Here is a 16,787-nt window from a genome sequence, read left to right as displayed (position 1 = left end):
TCCAGGTAAGGGCAGGACCAGCTATGTAATTTGCAGATCCCCGTACAGAATAAAATGCTGGATTCTATATCATTGACAATTTTGTGATGGCTGGGGCAGAGCTATAAACTAGGTGCAGTGCCCACTGGGGCTCTGCCTGGGTCACAAGCTCAGGAAGCCAGCCCTGGGTGAGGAGATAAGTGCCCTGAGAGTCCCACTGGTGGCCAGTGTTACAGTGACCCACCTCTGGGCCACCAACATAGGAGAAGAACGTATCTCACAGGAGGCTTGGACTATAGACCCCCAGATGCCAGGAACAACACTTCTGTTCTTTCCCAACAGGCCAGCAGGAGCTGCTCTTATCCAAGGTGGGAGAGGTGGAAGGCTGGGTTTTACTTGTAATAATAAGGACAAATGGAGACAAGCTAGACTCGATACTTTACATCCCTTTTGCTTTTCCCTCAAGCCCATGAACTTGGGATGAAAGTGATCTCCATTTAGATGAGGGTGTTAAGGCTTAGGGAAGTGGCGGTGGTGGGGATTTGGCTCAGCCTGTCTGGTACAAAGTCTGTATTTCTAACCCCGTATACTCTACCGCCTTGTACTAGTTTGTTCTTACACTAGAAGTGCCTGTGAGCACCCCGACCTCCCCCCACAGCCCCCGCACACACACACAGTTTGCCAAATGAATTGCTTTATTCAGAAGAGCCAACCAGGAATGTAGCCACTACAGGTAAACATGACGTTGGTCTTGATTCAAGAGTAGGAGTTGGGAAACCGTCTCTGGCTGCCCAAGGAAGCAGGGGGAAGGAGACAGCATACATGCCAGAACTTTGAGCTTCTCATTCTGGACAGAAAGCTTCAGTCTTGGGAGGAGAAGCGCTCCTGGCTGGTCTCTAGGGTGGGCGAGGGGTTTTCCGTCATTTGCTGGCGAATGTGGTTAGGGTAGGAAGTGGGGTGCTAGAGAAGGAAACTCGGCATTGGTTGGCAGGGTTTCCAGGATGAAGGCTTTTCAGCACTTGGGGGCACTCCCAAAGCACAGAAGGTTGCTGTAGTATTGGAGTTTTTTATTGTAGGTCCTCCGGTTTCTATCGAAACAATCGGCAGCTCTTTTATCACATTGACACAGATGGCGCTTACAGTAGTCCTGATCGCCTGAAATCACAATAAACTAAATGTAGGGTGGGGGTTTGTTAAAATTCTATGGATTCTTGTGTGAGTTCTAGGGGAGAAGACACAGTCCCTGTTTTCCCAGTTTCTAGTCTGAGACAAGCACCGATGTCCAGGTATTTCTGACTGATGGGGAGACAGAACTCCTGCCCTCAGGAAGCCCACACCCGGTCTCATGGGGTACCAGCAGTCATGCCCTGGGATGCTGTGAAAAGCCTTGCTGTTAGACGCTGTCTCTTTCTTCTCCCCAGCAGGTGTGTTCAGCTCCATAGCCCCTGGCCCCTGGGCTCTGGGAATGGGTCTTGATGGGTGAAAGCCAGCCATGGTCATCCCTGCTTCCTTAGTTATGATTAGTGTCCGGGGAGCACGTGCTCTTGCCCTGACCAGTGAGCCCCAAGGGAAAGTCTGCGGGGCACTTCCAGGAAGGATGAATTTCCTCTCTCAGAGAGAGAGATGTGCAAAGGGAAAGCCTCTCCTGTAGAGCGACCCATAACTCTCGGAGTCCTGGACTGTGCCTTGGAATCACACTGCCAACGTGGCAGCGCAGAGGCTGGGGAAGGACTGGACCCCTGGCACCACAGTGGAGGAGCGGCCTCCTCCCTGGCACTGCCCTCTCCCAGCTCTCTTACAAGAGTCAGACTTCCTCACTCTCTGCGCCTGTTAGGTGGGCATCCAGAGCCTGCTAAAGCCACAGAGCCCTCTGGCAGGTCATGATGGGAAGGCATGATTTCTGATCTTAGAGACCTCAGGTTGTTGAGGAATAGCCTGTCATTTCTCAGAATCTCACTCATGGGTCAGTAGGTCTGGGGCACTAGGCAATTCCTTCCAGCCATCACCCATCTCTCTCCTCCCCTCCATAGCCAAACTTGCTCCAGAACTTTGTCTACACTCACGACCTCTCTTTACTTCCCACCCACCTTCCAACCCACTCTAATCTGGCTTTGCCCTCACAGATCCATGGAAGCAACTCCCACTGAGGTCCTCAGTGGTCGTTCTGCCTCTGAACCCCAGGAGCCCGGTCAGCCCTTATCCTGGAGGACCCCTCTGTGAAACCGGCAGCTGTTAACCCTCTCCTCCTGGCCCACCCCTCGGCCTTCTTCTCTCCTCCCTTCCTTCTCTGACTGTCCCTCCTCTGTCTCCTTTCTGGGCCTTTAAACACCAGATGGGTGGGTACCTCCTCTCTCTGCAGCCGCCTCCTGCATCTGTGTCCAGACTTTCCCTTGAGCTGCCAGTTCCTTCATCCAGCTGCCTTCTGCCCATCTCTCTGGGTGTTCTGGAAGCTTCCAAACTCAACACACTCCAAATGGAATGCCTCCTGCCCTCTCCTACCAGGCCCTCCTTGGTAGAACCATCCACACAATGGTATAGCCAACCCAGCAGCTCCCAGGCACCATAACCAATCCACCACGAAGCTCTACCAATCCGATCTCAAATGCATCTCGATGGCACTCTCCACCGCTTGCATCCTGACCCACCATTGCTAAAGCTCAAGGGCTTCCTGTCTCTCATCTGCATCATGACAATGGCCCCCCAGTTTCATCTGTCAGCATCTACCCTCAGACAGAGCAAGTGTGAAATTCAAGTATGATTATACCACTCCTTTGGTTAAGAGCTCCCTAAACTGGAGACTTGACCTAGCCCCTTCCTGTCTCTCCAGCATCATCACTCACCACCCTGTCTCATCCTCACCTTTTCCTTCAGTAGCACAGAATTGTTGCAGTTCCCTCTGGCCCCTTGTCCCTGATGTATCCTCTTGTAGGGATGCTCTCAATGCTCCTTCCCCTGACCCCTCTCAGCCTTGAAGACTCAGCTTGGAGATCACCACTTTCAGGAAGCTTCCAGGCTTCCATGACCCTCAGGCTGTGTTCAGAGCCCTGACCTTTTTCTTACTTCCCATCTGAGACTGTCATGTTAGATTTTGATTTTCTTTTCTTCTCAGTCCCCTATGAACTCCTTGTGGCAGGGACACGGTCCCTTTTTTCTAGCTCGGATGCCCAGCGCAGTGCCTGGCCCAGCGGACAGTCAGTAAAATGAACAGGCGAGGCTGGGTGGTGTTGTGGGTCTCTTTTCTTACCACAAACGATTTGGCCCCATTGGAAAATAAAGTTGTAGCTCTGGAAGCTGGTGCGACATCCGCGTTTTCTTAGGTTTTCGTAGCAGCAGTCACGTGCCCTGCAGCACCTGTGCCAAGACGGAGCTATTGGGGCTGCCTTCCAGAAGCTCCTGGGAGCCCAGTGCCCTGTGGGCTCAGCCCCTTGGCTCTGGGACACTGGAATAGTTTACAGCAGAGCTTCCAACAAGCTGGCTGCTTTTTAGGCCGGGACTTCTGGGTTCTGTGTGGATGGGACTAAAGCAGGAGGCTTCAGCTCCCACCCACATTGGGGCCACAAGTGGGCAGAGGGCAGGGAGGGCTGGGGGTGGCCTCACCAATCTGTTGCGTCCTTGGGGGTTCCTCTGTTACCCGCACCACAGTGGCAACCATAGAAGCCGTAAGTGGTCAGAGGGTCCTTTCCTGTCGTGAACTTGATCATTTTCTGGAAATCTGCCAAACGTCCATGGACCTGCAGCAGGCCTGGAAGGACAGCAGCTGGTGATGGGGCCTGGGACCCTGTGACCTCCTCCGTCTGCCTCTCCCTGCCACCCCCTTGCCCCCACTTCTGAGAGAGGGCCAGATGCGGTGGGAAGGGAAGCCGGGGGCTGAGGGTGCCTCCCTCCCTGGGCTGTGCCCCTTGTGGCCAGAGGTCAGGTTCAACTCTTACCGATGGCCATGATCACTGCCAGCAGCAGGAGGGTCTTCATGCTGAGGGTTCTGTGGGGGAGAAATACAGACAGACCAGCCTAGATCCTCTAACAGGCGGTCCAGCTTCTGCCCCGGCCCCTGCTGTCCTGCTCACATTCAACGATCTTGATGGAGGGAGTCTTTCAAGGAGACCACAGACATGCTCTTCCATCCCAGGCGGGGTCCAGCGTGACTGCCTTCATCGGGCACACAGGACACGTGCAGGGGGCGCCTCCCAGCTTTGTTACATGACTCACTGGTCGAGACCACCTCCCCCCATGATACACTGCTGAGACCGCCATGCTCCTCACCCTCCTGAGAGTTCCTGGGGGGCTGTGACCAGGTCACCCCGCTAAACTGGGAGATCCCAGAGGTCCCCCAGCATACGTAGCTTACTCACCCCCACACTGGAGTCAGGCTTGGGAATTCCGCCCATGGGGTCGGATCTGCAGTGGTTTTCTCCAGAACCAAAGCAGCACCACCTCTTTCCCCCTTACACTTGTATATGCATAAATGCACACTCACACACACTTCATGCACACACACACACACATACATTCTTTGTGCTCATCTACTAGTGTGGGCATCCTTTAAAGAATATATTCAAGTTCTAACACAACACACCTGTGCTCACCTGCCCTCTGGTCTCACCAAATCAGGCATGTGCAGGCCTGTGCTCACACCTGTACACACACACACACACGCACACACACACACACACTATAGCCACTCTTGAAGTCAGCCAGTGATCAGGGACTGGGTATTCATTTCTGGCTCTTTACTTCTCAGAGGATCCCAAGTTAAAATCTCCAAGTGACAGCCTTGTTTATTCTGAGCTCCAGTTAAATAGCTGATCCCTCTGGAAGCTTGGGGGTTGTTGGTCTCAGAGTTTGGCATCTCCCTCCCTCTAGGCGACCCTCTCTTTTGCCTCTCAGCTGGTCTTACTGAGCTGAGGTTTTTCCATCCTTACATGCCATTAGCTAATGCCAAAATTGTGGATTACTTTGTCATCTTTCCTGTGGGCCTCCCTCCTGAGTGAATAAATTCCCATAACCAGGTCCGGGTGTGGCCCTCCTGAACCCACTTCCAGGAGAGGGCAAGAACCATCTGCTGCTGACCAAGGAGTTTTCCTTTCTGCTGCTAAGCAGGCCGTCTGGGGATAAGAAGCACGCTATGTACTGGTATTCATTCATTCCATAAACCAGTCATTCACAGGAAGTACGTACTAAGGCTCTTCAAAGTGGCAGGAATCATGTAAGCCTCTCAGGAGGCAATGAGAACTTGTCCTGTGACCTGGGACCCTGGGGGAGCCAGCAGGGAACACACTGCAGGGGAGCAGGTGGTCCCTTCCTTCGACTGGGACCAGCGCCTCCACCCTCTCCTCGCGCTTCTCTGTATCTCCTCCCCGCCCCCCGGCCCCGCCCACCTGGAGAAAGCCGGAGGCTGCCCTGGGATTTCCCCTCCACCCACAGCTGCCGCCTTGTCTCCTGTCTGTTTGGAGATGGAGCTGGTTGAGTCTCCTTGCATGTAATGCTGCTTCTTTTTTCAGTCTCAGGGAGACAGTGACTCTAGTTTTCATTTCTGAAACTCTTTTCCAGCCCTTTAATAGTGCTCGAATTCAGCTCCCAAGGCCTTCAGTTAACACTTTCCAACACCCATCTCCCCAAAAGCCAGTGTGGCATGGCTATGTTGCCCATCACCATTCTGCCTGCTCCCCCCACCCCACATTCCCCAAGCCCCTTTTCAGGTTAGACCCAGGAGACTGAATCTGGCTTAGAAGATACGGGCATCAGTGCTGAGGTCCACTGCCAGGCTGCAGTGAGGCAAATATGGGTGCCATGCCCCAGTCTTTCTGTGACCCCCAGAATGGGACCGGAAGCTGGAGGCAGCTTGGGTCCCTGAGTCACAGCATGGGGGACACCCGTCAGAGAAAGGCCCACAGACCCTCAGTGGTCTTTGTCTGTGTGAGAAATACAAGTTTCTTGTGTTAAACCACTGATTCTTGAGATCAGTGACTAGGAAAAACGGTTCCATGGTGATCTCAACCGCTCAATAGCCAGGGCTGTGGCTGGACAAGACTGTATGGTTGTTACTACTGCCAGAGGCCCTTCAGCAATAATCAGCAGAAAACTTTGAAAGAGTAAAGGTTTATTACTTACAGGACCTGGGAGTCACACGGCGCACCTGGGACCCCACAGGGAGGTCAGAGTCGAGAGAGAGCTGGAGATCTCGGGTCTGGGGTTCTGTTTTTATTGGGGTCGAAGGTGGGGCCTAGGGTTTTGTGTGCTCACCCTTTATTGGTGAAGCTAAACCATGTGAGCGTCAGTGTAAAGCATGGAAAGAGGAACGGCAGGTGGCCCCAAAATAGTCAAATTAACCAAAATCTCCAATACAAAGGCGCCTTAGTGAGGGGAGGCATGTGGCCCTTTATGTAGTCATGTGGCTGGCAAGGTGTTTATTCTAGACAGTGGTCTTTGAAGTGGGTGGCAGGCAATCAGAGGGTATCAATCCCTAATCTGAGGTTATCAGGAATTTACTTTACCCAAAAACTAAACAAACCCCCAAACAACTGTCAGGATGTTGTGGAACCAAGGTCCGGCTGCTCAGCACTTGAAAGGCAATAAAGAAGAGAGGTTGGTGGAAAGGAAAGTTTGTTTTATGTTGGATGCTGGGAAATGGGTGGGACAGGGTTGTGGAGGACAGCTGCCTGTCCAAAGCCTGAGAACAATCAGATGTAGGCTTTTATAGAGAGGAAAAGCGTTATATGTATAAACATGTATGTCAGCTCTCAGAATCATCTTGAAATTGGTCATCAGTGGTTTAACCAGCACTGTTTTAGGAGCCCACAAAGCCTTCCCTTGTGGCTCAGCTGGTAAAGAGTCTGCCTGCAATATGGGAGACCTGGGTTCGATCCCTGGGTTGGGAAGATGCCCTGGAGAAGGGAAAGGCTCCCCACTCCAGTATTCTGGCCTGGAGAATTCTATGGACTGTATAGTCCATGGGGTCTCAAAGAGTCGGACACGACTGAGTGGCTTTCTTCTTCTTTATTTTCTATAGTCAAAGCTATGGGTTTTCCAGTAGTCATATACAGATGTGAGAGCTGGACCATAAAGAAGGCTGAAAGCTGAAGAATTGATACTTCAAATTGTAGTGCTGAGACTCCCTTGGAATGCAAGGAGATCAGATCAGTCAATCCTAAAGGAAATCAACCCTGAATATTCATTGAAAACACTGATGCTGAAGCTGAAGCTCCAATACTTTGAGCAACTGATGCCAAGAGCTGACTCATTGGAAAAGATCCTGATACTGGGAAAGATTGAGAGCAGGAGAAGGGGATGACAGAGGATGAGATGGTTCGATAGCATCACTCACTGAATGGACATGAATTTGAGCAAACTCCAGGAGACAGTGAAGGACAGGGAATCCTGGCATGCTGTAGTCCACAGAATCACAGAGTTGGACGTGACTTAGTGGCTGAACAACAACAAGGCATTCATCTTTAGTTCCGTGGTTGGTTTGTTTCCCTTTCTGTGAAGCCAGATCTTGGAACTGTGGAGGCTTATGTCATAGGTACAGTCTGGTCACCACGCGGCTAACTTCTTCCACCTGGAGAGAGCTTCAGTTTCTATAAGACAGCTCTCAGGAGACGGCTCAGGATGTCTACTGCGGCCCTTGAGGAGGAACTAAAGATGCTTGTCTTGCTTAATGACTACGTTCTTATTATTTGGTCTCCTTTGCCTGGAGAAGGCGATGGCACCCCACTCCAGTACTCTTGCCTGGAAAACCCCCTGGACGGAGGAGCCTGGCAGGCTGCGGTCCATGGAGCCGTAGAGTCGGACACGACGGAGCAACCTCACCTTCTTTCTTTCTTTGGCTGCTCTCCTTTGTTTCTGCACGTTCTCACTTATCTGATTAAACTTACTCTTTGGCTCAGATTTTTCCACAGACAAAAAGCAGATAGGGGATGTAGAGGGGGCCAGGACCGCAGGGCCCAAGGCTTTCCCCATCGCAGTCCACCCACACTGACTCACAGCCGCCTCGGGCAGTGTTCGTCTTGAAGATACAGTTTTCCTGAAGAGCTAGGCCTGTATCGAGCACTGACTTGTGTCTCCACCAAATTCCTGTGTTGAAGGAATTTGTTTACTGGGTTTACTCTCCTCTGTCACTTTCATCAAGAGGCTCTTTAGTTCCTCTTCATTTTCTGCCATAAGGGTGGCGTCATCTGCATATCTGAGGTTATTGATATTTCTCCCGGCAATCTTGATTCCAGCTTGTGCTTCATCCAGCCTGGCATTTCGCATGATGTACTCTGCATACAAGTTAAACAAGCAGGGTGACAATATACAGCTTTGACGGACTCCTTTCTCAATTTGGAACCAGTCCGTTGGTCCATGTCTGATTCTAATTGTTGCTTATTGACCTGTATACAGGTTTCTCAGGAGGCTGGTCAGGTGGTCTGGTATTCCCATCTCTTTAAGAATTTTCCACAGTTTGTTGTAATCCACAAAGTCAAACCCATCTGGGTGGTGGTCAAAACCGACCCCAGGAAAAAGAAATGCAAAAGGCTAAATGGCAGTCTGAGGCAGTCTTACGAATTGCTGAGAAAAGAAGAGAAGCTTTACAACAGCCAGGACATGGAAGCAACCTAGATGTCCATTGGCAGACAATGGATAAGAAAGTTGTGGTACATATACACGATGGAATATTACTTGCTATTAAAAAGAATGCATTTGAATCAGTTCTAATGAGGTGGATGAAACTGGAGCCTATTATACAGAGTGAAGTAAGTCAGAAAGAAAAATACCAGTACAGTATATTAACACATATATATGGAATTTAAAAAGATGGTAACGATGACCCTGTATGCGAGACAGCAAAAGAGACACAGTTGTAAAGAACAGTCTTTTGGACTCTGTGGGAGCAGGCGAGGCTGGGATGATCTGAGAGAATAGCATTGAAACTTGGATATTATTGTATGTGAAACAGATCGCCAGTCCAGGTTCGATGCATGAGACAGGGCGCTCAGGGCTGGTGCACTGGGATGACCCTGAGGGATGGGGTGGGGAGGGAGGGGGGAGGGGGGTTCAGGATGGGGGACACGTGTACACCCATGGCGGATTCATGTCAGTGTATGGCAAAACCCACCGCTATACTGTAAAGTAACTAGCCTCCAATTAAAATAAATTAATTAATTTTTTTAAAAAAGAAGAGAAGTGAAAGGCAAAGGAGACAAGGACAAGATTTCATGGTGGGCCTAATGCGGTATGCCCTTCATGGGTCACTGCCTTGTTGTGGCGAAGCGGCTTGCATAACTCAATGAAGCTGTGAGCCATGTCATGCAGGGTCATCCAAGATGGACCGGTCACAGTGGGGATTCTGATAGCACGCCATCCACTGGAGGAGGGAATGGCAAACCACCCCAGTGTACTTGCTGTGGAAACCTCGTGAACGGACACCGCCCCAGTGTACTTGCTGTGGGAACCTCATGAATGGACAGAAAGATCTGTCTGAACAAAAGACGAGTTCCCCAGGTTGGAAGGTGTCCAATGTGCTGCTGGGCAAGAGTGGAGGATAACTGCTAATGGCCCCGGAGAGAATGAAGCAGCTGGGCCAAAGCGGAAGCGATGCCCAGCGGTGGGTGAGGCTGGTGATGAAAGTAAAACCCGATGCTGCAAGGAACAGTATCTCATAGGAACCTGGATTGTTAGGAACATGAATCAAGGTAAGGTGGACATAGTCAAGCAGGGGATGGTAAGAATAAACATTGATATCTTAGGAATCAGTGAACTAAAATGGATGGGAATGAGTGAACTTAATTCAGATCACCATTATATATAATACTGTGGGCAAGAGTCCCATAGAAGAAATGGAGTAGCCCTTATAATAAAAAAAAAGAGTCCAAAATGTGGTACTTGGGTGCAACTTCAAAAATGACAGAATGATCTTGGTTCGTTTTCAAGGCAAGCCGTTCAACACCACGGTAATCCAAATCTATGCCCCTACTACCAACGCCAAAGAAGCTGAAGTTGATCCGTTCTTTGAAGACCTAGAAGACCTCCCAGAACTAATACCAGAAAAAAGATTTTTTATTCATCACTGAGGATTGGTATGCAAAAGTAGGAAATCAAGAGATGCCGGGAGTAACAGGCAAGTTTGGCCTTGGAGAGCAAAATGAAGCAGAACAAAAGCTAACTGAATTCTGCCAAGAGGAAACATTGTCAGAGAAAATACCTTTTTTCAACAACACGAGAGATGACTTTATACATGGACATCACCAAATGGCCTATACCAAACTCAAATTGACTACATTCTTTGTAGCTGAAGATGAAGAAGCTGTATACAGTCAGCAAAAACAAGACTTGGAGCTGACTATGGCTCAGATCATCAACTTCTCATAGCAAAGTTCAGACTTAAAGAAAGTGAGGAAAACCAGTAGGCCAGCCAGGTGTGACTTAAATCAGATCCTCTATGAACGTGCAGCAGAGGTAATGGATAGATGCAAGGGATTAGGTCTGGTAGACAGAGTGCCTGAAGGACTATGGATGGAGGTCTGTAGTATCGTACAGGAGGCAGCAAGCAAGGCCACCCCAAAGAAAAAGGAAAGCAAGAAGGCAAACTGGTTATCAGAGGCTCCTCTGTCCGTGGGATTCTCCAGGCAAGAGTACTGAGTGCATTGCCATGCCCTTCTCCAGAGGATTGCCCTGACCCAGGGACTGAACCCAGGTCTCCTGCATTGCAGGCAGATTCTTAACCAACTGAGCTGCAGGGAAGTCCTAGCTAAAGAAAGAAGAGAATTGAAATGCAAGGGAGAAAGGGAAAGAACTAATTTATGCAACTAAAGCACTAGTTTATGCAACTAAACGCAGATTTCTGAAGAACAGTACGGAGAGAAAAGAAGGCCTTCAATGAACGGGGTATAAAACTAGAAGAAAACACCAGAAGGGGAAAGACCAGAGATCTCTTGGGGAAAACTGGAGATATCAAGGGAAAATTTTTCCCAAAGATGGGCACAATCAAGGGCATAACCGGTAGGGACCTAGTAGACACTGAAGTGATCAAGAAGTGATGGAAAGAATACTTGGAAGAACTGTATAAGGAAGATCCTAATGAACCAGACGACTGCGATGGGGCGTTCAGCCGCCCAGAGCCAGACATTCTGCAGAGCAGAGTCAAGCGGGCCTTGGGAAGTACTGCTGTTAATGAAGTCAGAGGATGCTACGGAATCCCAGTAGAACTATTCAAAGCCCTAAGGGATGATGCCATCGGGTGCTGCATTCACAATGTCAGCAAATCTGGAAGACCCAGCAGTGGCCACAGAACCGGAAAAGGTCAGGCCTCATCCCAGTCCCCAAGAAGGGTAGTGCTGAAGGGTGTGCTAACCATTGGACAGTTGCACTCCTCTCCCATGCTAATAAGGTCATGCTTAAAATCTTGCATGCTAGGCTTCAGCCTTACGTAAACCAAGAACTTCCAGATGTCCAAGCTGGCTTTAGAAAAGGAAGAGGAACCAGATATCACATTGCCAACCTTCGCTGGATCACTAGGGAATTCTAGAGAGACATCCACCTGTTTCCTGACTACGCCAAAGCCTTTGACTGTGTGGATCACAATAAACTGTGGAAAGCTCTTATAGAGATGGCAATAGCAGACTCTCTTACCTTCTCCTGATAAACCTGTATGCAGGCCAAGATGCAACAGCCAACCCTGCTGGAACAGCTGATTGACTCAAGATCAAGAAAGGAGTACGACAAGGCTGTCTGCTGTCACCCTGTTTCTTTAACCTGTACGCTGAGCACATTGTGAGAAATGCCAGTCTGGATGAGTTACAAGCTGGAATCAAGACAGGTGAGAGAAGCATCAACAACCTCAGATATGAGTGTGATATCACCCTAATGGCAGAAAGTGATGAGCAACTAAAGAGCATCTTGATTAGGGTGAAGGAGGAGAGGGAAAGAGCTGCCTTAAAACCAAATATTGTAAAGTAATAAACCTCCAGTTAAAATAAATTTATATTAAAAAAACCCCTAAGATCATGGCATTTGGTCCCATTGGTTCATGGCAAATAGAGGGGGAAAAGGTAGAAACAGCGTCAGATTTCCTGTGTTTTGGGCTCTAAAATCACTGCAGGTGGTGACTGCAGCCACAAAGTCAGAAGATGTTTGCTTCTTGGCAGGAAAGCTACGACAGTGTGTTGAAAAGCAGAGACATTTTTCTGCCAGCAAAGGTCTGTACAGTCCTTTGTTGTGAGAGCCGAACTGTAAGGAAGGCGGAGCACCGAAGAATTGATGCCTTCGAACTGTGGTGCTGGAGAAGACTCCTGAGAGTCCCATGGAGACTCAAGGAGATCAAACCAGTCAAACTTAAGGGGCATCAACCCTGAATGGGTTGGAAAGACTGATGCTGAAACTCCAGTACCCTGGTCATCTGATGCTGACAGCTGACTCACTGGAACAGTTCCCCATGCTGGGAAAGATTGAGGGCAGAAGGAGAAGAGGGCGTCAGAGGATGAGATGGCTGGATGGCATCACCGATGCAATGGACGTGAACTTGGACAAACTTTGGGAGATGGTGAGAGACAGAGAGGCCTGGCAGAGACCGAGGTGGGGATGATTTATAAACCAAGGAATCCTAAAGATGGACAGGACACCACCAGAGCCTGGGGCGAGGAAGGGACAGACCCTCCCCACAGTCCTCAGAAGACACCAGCCTCGCTGGCACCTTGATCTGAGACTCCTGGCCGCCAGAACTGAGAGAGCAGAAATTTCTATTGTAGCTTTCTATTAAGCTACTCAGGTTGTGGTACCTGGTACAAATTCCTACCAAATAAACCCTCAGGTCATCTCCGGGTCTCTGCAACCTGGGATTTGGTTGCGGCCATCAAACCGTCAGCCACCCCGACAGGGCACCCCGAGGGGGTTCAGGATGGAGAAGAAAGAGGGCACGGGCTCTGCCAGGCAAGGGGCTGACCATAGGCGTGAGTGCGGCAGGCCCAGACTCTTGCCTCTTCCCACACTTAGAAAAGTGACGAATTCATTAATTTGCGATATCTGATCTTCCTTTAGTTGGCAGTAATCTTTCGATGTTTGACTCCCTGGGCATTTTTGTTTGCTTGCTTGTTTTGCAAAAGCACCTACATATCCTGGCTCCTCCCTTACCCTTGAGGACAGTCCTCAGACCTACCCGAGAGGCTGTATCCAGGCTGAAGTCCTCAGTAATGCCCCAAATAAAACATAATTCTCAACATTTAGGTTCTACAGTTTTTTTCCCATCAACAGAATTTTGCTTCTCATGCCCATTTGTTTTAGGCCTAAATGAAGTTCAGAGGTGACGGGCTAGAACGTGGCCTTTTGATAAGCACCCCGGCTCCAGAATACTGTTGCTTCTGTGGCAGGCAGACCGCCCCACCCCGTACATCCTGGGGGCCCTGGTACCATGTCTAGGTCCCCGCACTCAAGGACTCTGATGATGTCACACTGCCTCTCCTCGTCCATCTCTTCAGGATTTTCCCTAAGAATTCAAAGTCCATGGTTTAGCTTCTTGTTCTGCCACCTTTATCCAAGGACCAATTTAGCAATGGATTCCAAAATCCATTACTGTGAAAAGAAATACTCTCACAGGGCTTGCATTTTAGTGGAGAGAGACAGACAAGAAAACAAAAGATACAGTTAGTGAATGATATACAATTGGTCCTTGAAGGGCTTGGGGGTTAGGGGCACGGACCCTCGGCACAGTCAGAAATGTGAGTGGGCCCTCAGTATCCACGATTCCCCATATACATGGATTCAACCAACCTTGGGTTACGTATCACAGTAGTGCCTATGATTAAAAAAAATTCTATGCGTAAATGGACCTGTACGATTCAAATCCTTGTTGTTCAAGAGTCAACTGTGCATTCGAGAGCGAGCTTATGGCTGCTGGGGAAGGTTGGGGAGAAGGAATAGTTAATTTAAACTATTAGTTATATTTAAAATGGATAACCAATGAGGGCTTTCTGTATAGCCCATGGAACTCAGCTAAATGTTATGTGGCAGGCTGGATGGGAGGGGAGTTTGGGGGAGAATGGATACATGTATATGCATGGCTGAGACCCTTCGCTGTTCCCCTGAAACTGCCACAATATTGTTTGTTAGTCTGCAAACCCCTATAGAAAATAGAAAGTTAAAAAAATAAGAGAGTCAACTGTGGACTGTTTGGTGAAGCTGAGAGAAAGGGGCGTCTGTGCTGGGGCAGCGGAAGCGTCATGGGGGAAGAAGGCTGCTTACTTCATATGGGATGGACGAGCTCCAATGGAATAGTGAGTGCTCAGAAAAGTTTTCCTAAGTTTTAATAATTAGAAGAGTCAGCCTATTATCAGCAGTCACTTCCAACGGCAGTATTATGGATGAATCTCTTCTGTACTCTGTTTCCTAATCTTCCCTTTGTGAGGAAAAATTACTCATGACTCTTCTTTTTAGAAAAATCTTCTAATTTGAAAATACATTTACAAGAAAGTAAAGAAACTCGGCTTCCCTGGTGGCTCAGCTAGTAAAGAATCCACCTGCAATGTGGGAGACCTGGGTTCGATCCCTGCGTTGGGAAGATCCCCTGGAGAAGGGAAAGGCTCCCCACTCTAGTATTCTGGCCTGGAGAATCCCATGGACTGTATAATCCGTGGGATCACAAAGCGTCGGACACTGAGTGACTCTCACTCTGTAAGAAAACAAGAACCAGAAGCCTCATTGAAATGCAGCCAGGGGACCAGAAGGGGGAGCTCTCACGCCCTGTAAGGACCGAAGAGCCCAAGAAGGAAGGAAAGAAAGACTCTCTCAGAGAAGACTCCGCCATGGAAAGACGCGGACTCTGCTTCCTAGAGCCCTTCCCCACTGTGCACAGCCAGCGGCTCTGATGACAATTATTAAAGAATACAGGTCCACGTGGGAATATCTCAGAGGAACCCAGGATGACAAGAAGGGAATTAGCACCCCAGTGAGGGCAGGACCAGCTATCTACTTTGTGGGTCCCAGTGCGGAATTAAATGCAGGATTCCACGTCCTGAACAACACTGCGATGGCTGGGACAGAGCCGTGAACTGGGCGCAGTGCCCACTGGGACTCTGCCTGGGTCACAAGCCCAGGAAACCAGCCCTGGGCGAGGGGGTAAATGCCCAGAGAGTGCCGGTGGTGGTCTGAATTCCCAATACATTGACCCACCTTCAGCAGGCTGGCAACGTGGGAGAAGAACATACCTTACAGAAGACGGGCCTGTGCCTCCCCAGATCAAGAGCAGTCCTGCTGTTTGCCCCCAGCTGGCCAGCAGGAGCTGCTCTTGCCCAGGGAAGGAGGCTGGAAGGCTGGGTTTTACTCACAGTGAGAAGCACAGATGTGGGCACGCCAGGCCCAGTGCTTCACACCCGGTATCCCTTTTCCATCTTTAACAAGCCGGTGCGCTTGGTACCAAAAAGTGTGATCTACTTAGATAAGGGCACTAGGCTTATGGAAGTGGTGGTGGGGCTCTGACTCAGCCGTTCTCACTCTAAGGTTAGTATTTTTAACCCTTTACACTTGATTGCCTTGTACTAATTTGTTCTTGCACTAGAAGAGCCAGGGAGCACAACACACATACACACACACTCATACACACACACTCACACACACACACACTCACTCACACACACATACTCAAACACTCACACACACACTCACACACCCACTCACACACACTCACACACACTCACACACATTCACACACACACTCACACACACTCACACACACACTCTCACACACACTCTCACACCCCCCACACTCACATACTCACACACACACACACACTCACACACTCACATACTCACACACACACTCACTCACACACACACACTCACACACACTCACACATGTGCACAATTTGCCAAATGAATTGCTTTATTCAGAAGAGTCAACCAGGAGTGTGGCTGCCACAGCAAAACGTGACATTGGAGTTGACGAGGAGTGGACGGGTGGAAAAATTGCCTGCTTCCCAAGGAAGCTGGGGAAGGGGCTGGGCATCCACGCCCAGACTTGAGCGTCTCCTCCTGGACAGAGGCTTCTGTTTGGGGCGAGAAGACCTCCTGACTTGTGTCTAGGATGGGAGAGGGGGTTTCCTTCATTTGCCAGGGCATGTGGCTAGGCTAGGGTGTGGGGAGCTAAGTGGAAACTCAGCTTTAGGAGGCAAGATGTCCAGGCTCAGGGGCTTCTCTTGGGCGTACTCCACTGACGGTTGCTGTAGTATTGGAGCTTTTTATTATAGGTCTTCATGTTTCTTGCAAAACAAATGATAGCTATTTGATCACATTTGCACCATTGACATTTAAAGTAGGTCCGATCCTCTAAAATCACAAGAAAATAAGCACGGGATGAGTGTGTGTGTGCCAAGTCACCTCAGTTGGGTCCAACTCTTTGTGACCCTGTGGACTGTAGCCCAGCAGGCTGCTCTGTCCAGGGGATTCTCTAGGAAAGATACTGTCCTCCAGGGGATCTTCCAGACCCAGAGATGGAAGCTGAATCTCTTATGTCTCCTCTGTTGACAGGAAGATTCTTTACCACTTGTGCCACCCAGGAAGACCAAACACCAGATGGGGCTTCGTTAATATTCTAGGGTTTCTTGTGGGAAACCTGGGGGATAGACACAACCTGTGTTCTCCCAGGGCTTCTAGTCTGGGAAAAGCACCGATGTCCAGATATTTCTGACTGATGAGGAGACAAAATTGCTGCCCGCAGGAAGCCCACACCCCGTCTGATGGGGACAGCAGCAGCTGAGCACTGGGATTCTGTGAAAAACCTCTCTGTTAGCCCTTGTCTTTTCATCTCCATAGCTGTGTTTTCAGATGCAAAGCCCCTGGCCCCT

At 49.6% G+C, this 16,787-nt stretch overlaps 1 protein-coding gene across 1 annotated transcript; it reads right to left on the bottom strand.

The window, feature by feature from the left end:
• Positions 1-991: 991 nt before the first annotated feature.
• Positions 992-3,948, bottom strand: LOC128064814 (phospholipase A2, membrane associated-like). The gene is made up of 4 exons (XM_052657775.1): positions 3,909-3,948; positions 3,577-3,721; positions 3,224-3,330; positions 992-1,134 (listed from the first exon to the last, which is right to left on the bottom strand). Exons 1-4 carry the CDS (start codon positions 3,946-3,948, stop codon positions 992-994), a joined length of 435 nt encoding a protein of 144 aa, XP_052513735.1.
• Between the last annotated feature and the right edge of the window lie 12,839 nt (positions 3,949-16,787).

This window comes from Budorcas taxicolor, chromosome 2 (assembly GCF_023091745.1).
Source record: "Budorcas taxicolor isolate Tak-1 chromosome 2, Takin1.1, whole genome shotgun sequence".
In the NCBI taxonomy this organism is placed as follows: Eukaryota; Metazoa; Chordata; class Mammalia; order Artiodactyla; family Bovidae; genus Budorcas; species Budorcas taxicolor.
The sequence above is the reverse complement of the archived record's forward strand: the minus strand, read 5'-3'. Positions and strand labels throughout refer to the sequence as shown.

What these genes read in the sequence shown, in the direction of transcription:
- LOC128064814 (XM_052657775.1), bottom strand. Translation starts at nt 3,948, where the DNA reads ATGAAGACCCTCCTGCTGCTGGCAGTGATCATGGCCATCG. An exon ending in GGCAGTGATCATGGCCATCG is followed by an intron (nt 3,722 to 3,908) that starts GTAAGAGTTGAA and finishes CTGTCCTTCCAG; the next exon opens with GCCTGCTGCAGGTCCATGGA. An exon ending in ATGGGGCCAAATCGTTTGTG is followed by an intron (nt 1,135 to 3,223) that starts GTAAGAAAAGAG and finishes TTGTGATTTCAG; the next exon opens with GCGATCAGGACTACTGTAAG.